This window comes from Nicotiana sylvestris, chromosome 3 (genome assembly GCF_000393655.2).
Source record: "Nicotiana sylvestris chromosome 3, ASM39365v2, whole genome shotgun sequence".
NCBI lineage: Eukaryota > Viridiplantae > Streptophyta > Magnoliopsida > Solanales > Solanaceae > Nicotiana > Nicotiana sylvestris.
Window position 1 is genome coordinate 210161741 of NC_091059.1, and position 12823 is coordinate 210174563.

Sequence of the window (12823 nt, forward strand, 5' to 3'; positions counted from 1 at the left end):
TTGTGAAAAAGAAGAAAAGGAAAAAATATCTTTGGTTGACTTGGTGGAGATATTAATAATTATATACTTCAGAATTTTTAAAAAGGAAAAAAAAAAGAAGCTACCATGTGGGATCAGACAGATTCTAATTTCACGTGATGCGGATTCTTTACTAGGACCCCAAAGGTAAGGTCCCTCTCAGCAGTGGACATGGTGTCAGCCGACGTCCTATGTCCGAATATCACCTTGTTTAGCTCGGTAATTTTAAAAAATATATATATATAGTGTATAATGACACCCGTAATTTTTTGATGAGTTTATTTTTTTATATTTTGACTCACCTTAATAAAATAATTTGGCTCCGCCGCAACCTCTCAAATAAACACGTTTTGGAAAAGCCCATTGCCATAACATCACTATAAAATATAAATTGCCTGGGTATACCTAATTAAATAGCAGAATCTCACCAAATACGAAACTGCTCCAATTTTCTAAATCTGTAAGTTGCTTTTATTCTCATTTTAGAATTCCTACGCAATGTCCCTTTAGTTTTCATTCTGATTTGCTTTTCTCTCGAATTTCAATTGTTTCTTTTGGGTAAAGCCTTATTATTGAATCGAATTCAGTGGAATGTGTTTTTAATCGTTCATTAAGATGTGATCCATTATAAAATGGAAGCAAAGGTGTATTGTTTATGTTTCTTTGTGATTTGTGTTGTTATAGCTTTTTGTTGCCTTTTATGTAGATTCGTATTTTATTTATTTTATTTTAATGAAATGGGGGACATATCTGCCATCTGGTTTATTTTAATGACTACTTTTTCACAGGGATATCATTTTTCTTCAATTCTTCCACCAAATTTCTTCACGTTACCTTTCTCCCATGTATGATTAAGATTTTCTTGTTAGATGCCAACATTTTCTAAAACTCAAAAGCATGCACATAACCCTAAGATTCTGATTTTGATTAACCTCTTAAAATGATATGATGCTGTTAAACAAAACAGATAATAATAATTCAGCAAATCGTAATGCCTATTAAATTAATGTAAAAGGAAAGCATCTCTCTTTTTTCCTTTTTTTTTTTTGGGTGTGTAGAAGAAGAAACTTTAAGAGAGGGTAGATTACCAGCTTAAAATCATAGGCATAAACTCTGGAAGTGTAATGTGACAGAAGTTAATGAATGAATTGGAAAAGTACTTCAATAATTGGAGAAGAGTCATTTCCTTATGACAGCAAAAGAGCTACAATGGTAGTGCTTAGGCAAATGTCTTCTGAATTTATAGTTATATTTGTTCCAACAAAAGTTTCTCCTCTTGATTTAACATATTGTGCATTTTACAACTCATTCATTAGAGGGAATCTGCAGGATTTTTTTTCCCTCTCAATCACAAATGCGATGTTTTCTGCGAAAAGAAGAGTTGAATGGCATTTGGCTTTGGTGTCTCGTGAAAATTGTTAACTGGCCTGCATAGCAAATGCTTCATAATTTTTGCCTTTCAGGAAATTGCACATTAAATGATCTGCCCATGCTATTGCTAATTGGCTCTAAAAGCAGTCCTATTGAACACTTCTGCTGCCTTTTATTATATTTAGAAGATGGATTCACATGTTTTCGTCTTCTTGAGCCGAGTTTCTTTCAGAAACAGCGCATCTACCCCGCAGGGTAGGGATAAGGTCTGCGTACACACTACCCTCCCTAAACCCCACTAATTGGGATTTCACTAGGTCGTTGTTGTTGGATTCACATGTTCACGCTTGGGGAATTAGGACCTCTAAACTTATAGGAATAACGTAGAGTTGTAGACTGAGCATTCATCCTGATAACAACCTCTCTATCCTGCGGGGTAGGGGTAAGGTCTGCGTACACACTATCCTCCCAGACCCCACTAGTTGGGATTTCACTGGGTCGTTGTTGGATTCACATGTTTACGCTTGGGGAATTAGGACCTCTAAATTTATAGGAATAACGTAGAGTTGTAGACTGCTTATTCATCCTGATAACAACCCCCCCCCCCCACACACACACACACAACTGGAAAAGAAAAGAAAAGAAAAGTAAGGCCCTTCTTCCTTCTGGCTATAACAGTATCAAGCCCAACCAGTAGAGGAAAGAAGTTTTCACCCACTGAACTGTGCTGGATCAATGATACTGCACGGCAATGCTACTTTAGGGATGTAAACTTAACTACGAGGTGTATATATGTATGACAAGTTTGAATGGTCTTACTCATTTTAGTGCTAGGAACGTGTGAGTTGGAGGCTTTTCAAATGGGACATGTATGTTTTTGTCTATACAGTCCTTGGCAATCATGATGAAATTTAATTCAAATAGTGTCATATCCTCTAAACACCTATACCAGAAATTAGAGTTGGAATTCAAACTGCATGAATTACTTACTGTTGTTAGTCAAGAAATTAGTGAAGTCAAGATATCCTTCTCTGTTTAGTCAGATTGCATTCTTTTGTTTCCCTGGAGGGCTGATATATGAACTGTAATTCGTTCTACGATTCACAGGAAAGACTTCTGCTTTGGAGACTTTGAGTTTCTGTATTGTGATTCATCATTAGTGAGGATGCTTAAGATCCCTCCGCATCAAGTTGCAGGACACCAAGCAGGTAATGGGAAGCTTGGTCCGCTCGTGGATGAATCAGGACGTTTCTACAAGCCTCTCCAAGGCGATGAACGAGGGTCCAATGAGGTTAAATTCTACGAATCATTCTCTTCCAACACTAAGATCCCAGAACACATCTCCAAATTCTTCCCCATCTTTTATGGCACTCAGCTCGTAGAGGCGTCCGATGGATCTGGCTTGAAGTCCCACTTAATTTTACATGATCTTGTTCTAGGTCGAGTCAATCCATCAATAGTGGATATTAAAATTGGTTCAAGAACCTGGGCACCAGAGTCAACTGAGGAATATATGCAAAAGTGCTTGAAAAAGGATAGAGAGACATCGAGCCTTCCCTTAGGATTCAGGTTATCGGGGATACAAATCTATGGAAATAAAGAATCAGGTTACTGGAAACCTGAAAGGACTTCAATTCAAAACCTTTCTGCAGAGGAAGTCAAGTTAATGCTGAAAAAGTTTGTTTCTTCTAACGCGTCGACTGACTTGGACTTGGAACCAGATTGTGCTTTTGCAGCAACTGTATATGGCGGTTCTACTGGCATTTTATCGCAGTTGCTAGAGTTGAAAGCATGGTTTGAGGATCAAACAATGTACCATTTTTATTCTTGCTCAATTCTGATGATATTTGACAAAGAACATGCATCGGAAGGACGGAATCCAGGTGCAATAATCAAGTTGATTGATTTTGCTCATGTTATTGAAGGAAGAGGTGTCATTGATCATAACTTCTTGGGTGGTCTCTGCTCTTTGATAAAGTTCATATCTGAAGTTCTTACTGCTCCAAATGAGCACACAACAGAAGTTTCCTCAAAGCCTGATCATCAGAACTTTATTCTCTCTGATAACGGTGCCAATTAATTCAGCTTAAAATCATGTTGCAAATTACACCTTTTTTTTAAGGAAATTCTATTCTAGCATTGCTATGACCCCAGTATATAATAATTTTTACTGGACCCCTGATCATAAATAAACTTTTCTTTCAAATTTTATACTCTATCTAACTTACTTTTAATAGTGCTTTATTTTTCAAAGCATATCATTTGTTGAAGCCTAGTTGATTGATTTATCCTTTGAATGTATACATCTTCCACTAAATGAGTAAACATGATATTATGATAAGAACTTTACTCTTTAAAGCTTACCTTTTCTAAATCTTCCTTCATAGTTGTATTAATTTAGTGGATATTAATTTTATTTAAACCCGTAACAATTATTTTGTCTGTGCTGATTGTTTTGAACTTTTCAAAAGACGAACCCGAAACCAATTATTCCAAAAAGGAGAAAACTTAAAATCAAATAATTTAACCTTAACAATTAAAAATTAAAATAAGAATACATAACACTTAACCATGTGTGAGTACGAAAAACACATATCTTATATTCAATTGTTTGGTGTAATTGTGTGAATAAGGAGGACGAATTTGAAACAAACTTATAACTAAACAAATATTAAACCGTTTCTTGTCTAAAAGCCACTATTTTGATCACTTGGACTTTATTCAAAAGATTTGAAGAAAAAAAAAAGAACTTTTATCAAAAAGACCCAGTCATTTTATTATTTAACTGCAACGTCAAAAACCAAACCCAGGCCGAATGGCGTGATAGAAGGCGCCAAAATCAGTTTATAAGCGAGAGCGGGAGGGAAGAACACTTAGCGTGACTGAGAGAGGGAGAGAGAGAGAGAGAGAGAGATCCAGAATATGGTGATGCTTTGCTTCGTATTGGATCTGCGGAGCTTATCAGCTCCATTGCTTCGCGATTTGAAGCAGGTGATATATCCACATGCATTTACTTATGAACAATTATATGCAGCAATTGAATTTGTTGACTATTTGCTGGTGCAAAGCATTGCGTTGTCTTTTTTCAATACTTTTCGAATTTCACTTGAATTTACATATTTAAAATAATAAATTTGACCGATATTCTCTTCTCCGCCAGTCAATGTTGCAGCTCGCAAATTTCTACGCGATATCGTCTCCAAGCAGTAGTACAGACAGTTCGAGATCAAAACCTCTGCTCGATCGCATCGGATTGTGCTATGTATTCAAAAATCGAATCTCACGCACCGATGAAGTAAATATAATATCTCTTCTCTATTTCTAGCTCGAGTATTTAAATGCTTAGGTCCGTATATTCATTTGTAGACTGAAATGCGTACTACTGCTATTTTTACCTGGTAAACTTGTAATAATACTCCCGAACTGATAAGTGATGTTATACACAGCTTAAGATAGCTTATAGTGCACGAGGCAACTTCAATCTCCGTGATTTCCACCATGCAGTGAACAATTTGCCTTCCGATGCCTTTTTACCTGATTTCAACAGTTCTGGAGCTCTATGTATCAGCGGTAATTTTTACGTGAATTTTTATTGATTTCAAAATATTTAAATGCATTCAAGTTGTTGTTCTGCTTCATGCTTATGCTTAATTTGATTTGATCACTCTTGCTACCATTGGTGTGGTCACCATTTGGCGCTTGCAGATTTGAAACTTTGCAGTATCCTAAATGACAAAGTTTTGTACTCATGGGGAGGTCATAATAAAGATATTACGAGAAAGGTGATTTTGATTAGTTCCTGCATATTTGAAAGCCTGGACTCTGCTACCAAAAAGGCTCTCATGGTGATTCATCTACTCTCTGCATTCATATCATTATCTGTTCTACTTTATTCTCCAGATTTTGGACTGATGATTAGATGTCTTAATTGTTCGATTTCTAAACCTTTTGAACTGCAAGCTTCAAGTTGAAAAAAGTGGTGGTTTTGCTGACAGGATGCAGCAGATAACTGTGTTTCCATAGAGTTTATTTTCTTGGAGCAAAATTCAAGTCATCTTGCTGATACTCTTGGAAGTATTAACAAATTCTTGAAGCAGATTGGTGATCTCGAGAACTGCGCATTTCAAAACTATATTCCAGGTTAGAGACACTCCTTAATCCTTCTGTGTAGGAGTCCTTAGAATGATACTTAAAACCTATTTGTTCACCGTGATTTTCATTTTATGATTTAATTCATCTTGATCTTGTCGAGGGTAAATGTAATAAATTGTCTAGTTGAGCAAGGCCTATCATTGGTTTATATAACAGATTCTTAGAATCAACTCTGTTTCCTGAGTTACCGTAGAGATCATTTTGTTTAAAAATCCTTTCAGTCTGTAGGAAGTGAGCTTCCAGATATTAGATTTTAGAAATGCCAATTTTGTTCTTCCTGGTTGTAGCAGGTAGTTCAAAATGAATCTGTGACAAGTTCTCCTTCTCCATGCGTGGTTCTTTGCATCCTTGAGTATGCAAAGAGGTTAAATTTTCTGTTGAGGGATATAAAGGTCAAATGTCCTTGACTTGTTTTAAAAAAAATTGAATCATAAAGGTTAAATATCCTTAATTTTGTTCAATGAATGAGTACACTTGTTGGCCCCTAACATCTTTGTATAATTCCTAGGAAGAATCAAGTTCTCTTTTCTTGTTATTTATAACAAATAGATCTGCAGATGCACATGCTTTGTCTGGCTTGGTAAAGAAATGGTTTCAGGAACTGAAGGAGGCCATGGAAGAACAATTACAGGCTCGTTTTGTCTTCAAGAGCAATCTTTTAGGTTCAACAAACCAGATATCCTGCAACTTGTGCACATCTTTCAACCAGATAATCGATGAACTCGTTCCTTGTAAGGTATACTCATAAAGTTCATTAGGATACCATGCAAAACAATTGATTTATTCTAGATAGGTCCTAAAAGTAACTTCTTGTTTTGAAAATGAAAGTCTTGATGAGCTGGACGGTAAGAATTATCAGTTATAGATTCTTTAGTAAAATCATTGTATCTTTCTCACTGGTTAGGGTTCTTCCTACTGCTAAGTTACATTCTTTAACTGATTGGTAATTGGCCTTCAAGTTTTGGATTTGTTTCAATGATGTATTTAAACTACTTGTTTGTCATGTGATGGCCTGATGAGGGTTAAAAAACAGGTGATATTTTAGATACTATGATTTTAACCATGAGATATTATAAAAAATTCTGAGTAATTGTACAATTTTGCATGATGATTTACCTTTTATTAGTATAGTTTCCCTCCCATATTACTTTCTTGAGACCAATCTCTAGTAGTAAATCTTTGATTGACAAATAGCCCTTGTGCTTGTCAAGTAGTGCGTCAAAGTAATACTACTAATTATGGCGTTCCCTTTAGTTTTCATATCTTTTTTCTAATCACAGATTTGAGTGGGAAGTCTCATAAAACCTTACAAACCATTGAAGTCTTTATCCTTGCTTTTGCAATTTAATCAACTAGGTAATAGAAAAGTAGCTGGGTTTTTTATGCTAAAACATTAGTGTTGAAACCTCATATAGATCTTACGTTCTTGTCCTATAGGAAATATTAACTGACTTCAGAGTTTACGTTTAACTTCTCAATGTTAGTTTTTAAAATGGCAAAAATATTAAAATCCATTAAAGAAAGATAGAATATGCAACAGATTATTTGGTTAAACCTAGAAAGGAGACGAATTATTAAAAAGTAACGACCATCAACTACAGTCCTCTGTGTTTCATATGATGTTCATTTAGTCTTCCTATTCAAGGATCCATCCTCATCTCTAGAAAACGTGTTCTTTCTTTACTCCTCTATAATAACAAATTGCTACCATTATAACAACTATTTTCTTGATTTTGAGTCCTTCCCATAAATGCCAGAATTCTTTTAAAATTTTTAGCCTGAAGGATTGTTAAGTTCCCAAGCCTGTTTAAGTGTAGAGATTTTTCTAAGGCCTTTCAAATTCTAAAGCTAAATAGTTAATTCATTTGCACTTGTTTTGAAATGCCTACTTAGATTTGAAAAACAAAATCAGTTTATCAGCTCATTTCTGTCGTTATTTTGGATTAACTTCAAGGATCAGAAATCCCTTTAAAATTCAAATGTCTATCCTAACAGGCCCATGTAAAATTTCAAATATGTGCCAAAGATACTATATTGGAAAAATGCACTGTTAGATTATCCAATTTGTTCATCAGGAAGTTCAAAAGTTGTCAACCAGAATTATTTTGGCCCCTTGCCAATACTGTATTATGGGTATTGCAGCTGAGAACTAGTTTGGAATAGGAGATATTGCTGAATTTTTTCTTTCTTAGAGAACGCTTCTCTTAGAAGGCATATTTTTTCTTACGAAACTACACATAATGATTGCTTGGTGCTTCTCAAGCTGTCAGAAATCATGACCAGACGAGCATATGTTGATAAACGAATTCAGTTCATTTGGTCGCAATAAAGTACACATCTTCGCGAACTGTTATAAGCTAGTTTTATGGTGAATGTTATTGATATCCCTACCATTAATTGCATCAGTAAACCATTTTTATTCCCCCCTGGGTGTCCAAGAGTATACATCTTTTATTTTCTTGTAGTGAGCAGCAAGTCTCACGTGAAGTTTCTTAGAATTGTCACTCCTTTAACAGTCTTGCAGGTGTCATGGCATTCCATTTGACAACTCAAAAATGATCCGGACGGGTAAGTCTTCTTGTCCAGTAACTGGAGTTGAGCTTGGAGCACTTGATTTGGTTGAGAGCTCTGTGAAGATAGGAGAACATACAATCCTCTACATGCCCTCTTTCCAGTGTTCCCGGGACCTTCAGAAAGTTCCTTTACCAATTAACTTCGATGTTATTGAAAGAACTAACTTGAGATCACTTGATGAAGGTAAGTTTGGATGAAAATAAAAAGCATTCTGTGTTAAATTTTGCATTCTATTGTTAATGTCTGGTCCCAGTTGAAAATATATTAGCTATGAGAAATCAAAGTCCTAACAAAGAAAAAACTTATACCGATGCCCTCTCTTTGCACTTGTGAGAGAGGAAGCCTTGCCTGTCCCTTTCTTAACTCAGTCATCAGTTTGCTACCTCTTTCTCATGACTGATGATCTACACTCAATATCAGCTTTTGTTTCTTAACAGGGATTATTTTAGGTACTTCCTACATTGTTACCCCAGCTTTGTTTGAGTTGGATGATACTGATAAATCAGAGCTAAATGCTAAACGTAAGCGGAAGGCCTACCATTATTCATTGCTGCCATGCCTTTCCATAGTATATACTGCATAACCTTGCCCTACTTATAAAATGTTCAAATAGTCGCTGAAATTAAACTGAGAATACTTTTCATGAATAGATGATGATCTGGCTCTGTGATTTGGCAGTTTTTCAAGTGCTGTGTGGTGTTCTGCATTCCCTTGACCAGGGTTTGGTTTGTTCATCAAAATGTAATGTAGAAACTGCGAAGCAAACGTCCTTCCTGTGCTATTATATTCTCTTACCTTCAGAGAAAGGAGTAATGATTCTCAGAGTAAGTATGTAGTCCCTGTCATATCTGAGCCTTTATTTTCCTACTAAAAAGAAGTCAACAACATCTATCTCTCTTCATTTTGATAAAAAATTAGTGCTTTATTTCGTTCTCATTTTCTTAAAAAATTTCATGCGACAGAATCTCTTGTAGGTCTAGACTAGAATATGCCATCAACGAGAACGTGCAATAAGCTATTATTATTGTTGTTGTTTCTTTCCTTTAATGTTTTTATGTTTTCCTTTTGGCCCTAAAGTCCAATCTGTCAACAAATTATAACCGGCAGTGAAGATATTTCTTTCTTCCAACAATCCCTTGATTATTCTTGTTTTACTGCATCCAGCTATCCTACAATATTTTTTCTACTCTTTATTCTGTGATGTCACTGTATTAGTATTTTCAGCGGCTTGCTGGATCAGAGGAAGCCTTGCCTGTCCCTGACATCAGTAATATCACTTGCACCCCAGTCACCGAGGATATTAAAAATTCTTTGCAGGCCTCTTTGCTTAAGGTCTGTTTCATTAGGGAAATTCTATTCCTGTTCTTTTATTTGATTCTTCCAATACATCTTCGTTTCTTACTGGGAGCAAGACCAAATTAGATGCATTAATGAGATGAAAGATGAACCAGCATTCATTAATAAATTCATGAAGCTCTATAAGCTGGATCTTAATTTATCTTTCTCAAGGATTTGCAGTTTCACATTCTCATCATTAATGATAATGTAGCTTTATCTCTAAACCGTTTGCACTTTGCTAGGTATAAAGAAAAGGCTGAGTGTTCTTCCTTGGTGCATAGAGGAAGGTCATTTTTGGTACTTCTCCAGATTAAGTTCTGATGCTCTTTGTTATTCCAGATCGAATTAAGAAATTATGATCCAGTTCAGCACGAAAGAGGCTTCCATCAAAGACTAAACTTGCTTGTCAAAGAGAGCCTACAATTTGGGTAACTTCTTTTCTCTCCTGTAGTGTTTTTCTTTATCTGCTATAAAAATATATTTCACCGGTCACTGGTCAGCCATATGATCTATGGACTGGTTTTTTTCTTGAAGTTCATCCCTTTTCATTTTCTGTCAATAGTTGACGTGAAAGTTTTTCTGGTGGTCTGAAAACCGCACTAAGTTGCTGATGTGTATTGTTGATTACTCCATAGTGTCCATTTAAGTGCCACCGGCTAATATAAATGTTTTAGGAACTTGTTTCCTTTCTTAGTTATTTATAGGGGATCAATATAGCTAGTTGGTTCAATTGGTGTCTTCTCAAGCACTTCTTAACCTTTGTTCCATGCTCCTGGTCAGGGTTAACTATAGCACATTCCAATTTTTAGCGAAGAATCTATGCTGTTTTATAGTTGATTTTGTTAGGTGATGGAAGGAGTCATCTACTTCGATCAGGAGCTATTTGCTTTAATAAGATTCACAACAAATTTCATTATTCTCAACTCTGGAAAAAATTAGCTTCCGAGCTTTAGCTTTAGCCCGAGCTGTCTGATCTGCTAATCACCATCCGTGCTGATCACGTGTAAATCGGCTTTATATAGGCATTGAGTTTAATTACTTATTTTCAATATTTTCTTGGCTTGTCATGGAATTCATCTTAAAAGTTTGACTATCAGGGCAATACCTGCTAAGGCTAAAGAACCGGTGACCGCAACAAACATAGCCCAGCAAGACCCTATGATAGAGGACTTATCAGATCAAGCCAACAATTTGTTGGTTATAGGAGACAACGTGCTGGATAGCAAAACGACTGATGGTAAAATCGGTACTAGAATTACTGAAGAATGGGAACAGCTAGTTGTATTAGAGATTCCAAAGATGTCTTCTCCCACTTGTATCTCCAAGCCAAAGTTGGATAAAGAGGTTTCATCTCCCCCTAAAACTACTGGAAAACTTGATGACAAAACTTCACGAATCCTTGAAAGGCTGGAGGTACCAAAGCAACTGCAAAGAAAAGCAACTTCCCCTACAGTGTCAAGCTCTTCAGTTAAGACGCCTCTGATCCCCTTTGGACGTGGCATTACTGACGCTAAGGCCATTGTTTCGAGCCAGCCTATAAAGCCCAACTTTCAGAGGCTCAAGAGGAAAAGATAACTAGCTAGGGAAGTCCTTTTCAAGAAGAAATCTCAGTATGCTGAGGTCCGTCTTCTCGTTCTCTGTTGATTTGGTATCTCTAATTTTCTAGCATGTCGTCTTTCATAAGCAACTAATCATGTGCATAAGATGTTCTTATATCGCACATCAATCTCAACGTTCTTGAACTATTAATGATTCTGGATGGTCATGATTACCAACCATACCTTGTGACCTTATAAGATGAAATGAAGTGCTTTGAACTCTTATATGATACGTTTGGCCGAGAAATTGAATTTATCAGGGGAAAGGTCATTGTAGCATAAGCCTTTACCGATGCCACTGAATCATTATAAAGAAAGAACTTGTCCAGGGTAAATGAGCTGGAAACACAAAACTCAGAAAAGATAAGTTTAATTAGTTCATGAGAACTTTTGTGTGAATTCTGATGTATTCTTACATAATGAAAGATGTGTATTTCAAACCATAGTTCTAGGGGTGAAGCATCATCATCCACCTAAATTTCAGGGACGAGATTAGATAGATACACGTCGGAGGGACTAGAAAGACCTGTTAGTGAGTTCTTAAATGTCTTTTTATACTTCATGAAGAGAGAGGCATTATGATCTCAATATTAAAAGGAAAAAGTGCCTTTAGCTCGATTGTGGATTTTTACCGTATTCTTCGCTCTTATTCCCCTTTTCTTCATTTTGGTCAGTCTTCGTTCCTTTTCATATAGAGGTTAAGTTGAAGCGATCAATGTCTCTTACTTCCATCTGTCGCATGACCATTTATGCTTTCGTATGAGATTGTGGGGTAACGTTGATTCTAATCTAATGTGAGAATCTTAATCTCAACTAGAATACCATTCTTAAATCCAATGAATTAAGTGCGGGGTACTATATAATGTCTTAATGGCAGCCTTTAAATTTAATGGCTAAACAATTTGATGTTCTAGAAAGAATGACGACCTTGAACTATAAAAATGTTTTAATCGTAACATTTCCTTTTGGTTTCGTTGAAAATAATAAGCCTCTGCGGATCCGTATGTCATTCGATCATGTAAAAGTTGGAACCAACAAAAATAGTTGCAGAATAATTGAAGAGCTGTAGAAAGTTGTTCAACCATTAAATGTGGCACCATAATCACATGATTACTTCAATGCCCAAAATACCGAGTCCATTACTCAAATGGTCACTCAACTATCCCAAATTATCTTTTATAGTCACTTTTCTTTCATTTGTAACAATAAAAACACTGAACTATGCCTATTGCACTCAGAAGGTCACTCAACTAGATTTTACAAATTTTGGAGTGTCAAATACCTATTTTACCCTCTAAATTATAAATATTTATCTTCTTTTTATTTTTTTTAAACTTTTTAATATTATGAAATTTCCCTTTTTAATTTACATTATGGACTTACCTATAGAATAAATAAATATTATTTATAAATTAAAAAAATAAAAAGTATTTAAGTATATATATGTCGGAATAACAAAATAACGAGCATAGTAAAATAATTAATTAGAATAATTTATTAGTAATAATAATTTTAGTATTAACAACAAAAATTCAAAAAGTTATTTATATAATTCAGAATGAAAGAAAATAAAGGTTGTAAAATATATATTCCATGCACGTAATATAAAAATAATTATTTCTTTACGTGCGTGAAATATATATTTTACAACCTTTATTTTTTTTTATTTTGAACTGTGTAAATAAATTTTTGAATTTTTGTTGTTAATACTAAAAAGTTTTAAAAATATATAAAGAAGATAAATGTTTCTAATTTAGAGGGTAAAATAGATA

At 35.1% G+C, this 12823-nt stretch overlaps 2 protein-coding genes across 6 annotated transcripts; both read left to right on the top strand.

The window, feature by feature from the left end:
- Window positions 1-358: 358 nt before the first annotated feature.
- On the top strand, window positions 359-3600 carry LOC104225571 (inositol polyphosphate multikinase alpha). 4 transcript variants are annotated; one of them, XM_009777404.2, is made up of 2 exons: window positions 359-478; window positions 2497-3600. In XM_009777404.2, the coding sequence occupies exon 2, from the start codon at window positions 2555-2557 to the stop codon at window positions 3467-3469; it is 915 nt and encodes a 304-aa protein (XP_009775706.1). In that variant the 5' UTR covers window positions 359-478; window positions 2497-2554; the 3' UTR covers window positions 3470-3600. The 4 variants fall into 4 exon arrangements, with proteins under 4 accessions (XP_009775706.1, XP_009775714.1, XP_009775719.1 ...); XM_009777412.2 differs by lacking the exon at window positions 359-478 and adding an exon at window positions 482-662; XM_009777417.2 differs by lacking the exon at window positions 359-478 and adding an exon at window positions 518-576.
- A 100-nt stretch (window positions 3601-3700) lies between these two features.
- Window positions 3701-11427, top strand: LOC104225590 (uncharacterized). Of its 2 annotated transcripts, none has more exons than XM_009777432.2 (12): window positions 3701-4380; window positions 4550-4684; window positions 4836-4959; window positions 5095-5234; window positions 5385-5529; window positions 6099-6277; window positions 8058-8298; window positions 8553-8636; window positions 8794-8939; window positions 9331-9447; window positions 9793-9881; window positions 10551-11427. In XM_009777432.2, the coding sequence occupies exons 1-12, from the start codon at window positions 4312-4314 to the stop codon at window positions 11026-11028; spliced, it is 1947 nt and encodes a 648-aa protein (XP_009775734.1). In that variant the 5' UTR covers window positions 3701-4311; the 3' UTR covers window positions 11029-11427. The 2 variants fall into 2 exon arrangements, with proteins under 2 accessions (XP_009775734.1, XP_009775742.1); XM_009777440.2 differs by having other exon boundaries at window positions 9340-9447; window positions 10551-11426.
- The last annotated feature ends 1396 nt before the right edge of the window (window positions 11428-12823 follow it).

Bases quoted from the DNA above. Each gene is read 5' to 3' on its own strand.
- LOC104225571 (XM_009777404.2), top strand. From the start codon at position 2,555: ATGCTTAAGATCCCTCCGCATCAAGTTGCAGGACACCAAGCAGGTAAT.
- LOC104225590 (XM_009777432.2), top strand. From the start codon at position 4,312: ATGGTGATGCTTTGCTTCGTATTGGATCTGCGGAGCTTATCAGCTCCA. The intron at 4,685-4,835 runs GTAAATATAATA...TGTTATACACAG, and splicing joins GAATCTCACGCACCGATGAA to CTTAAGATAGCTTATAGTGC. The intron at 5,235-5,384 runs GTGATTCATCTA...TTTTGCTGACAG, and splicing joins CTACCAAAAAGGCTCTCATG to GATGCAGCAGATAACTGTGT.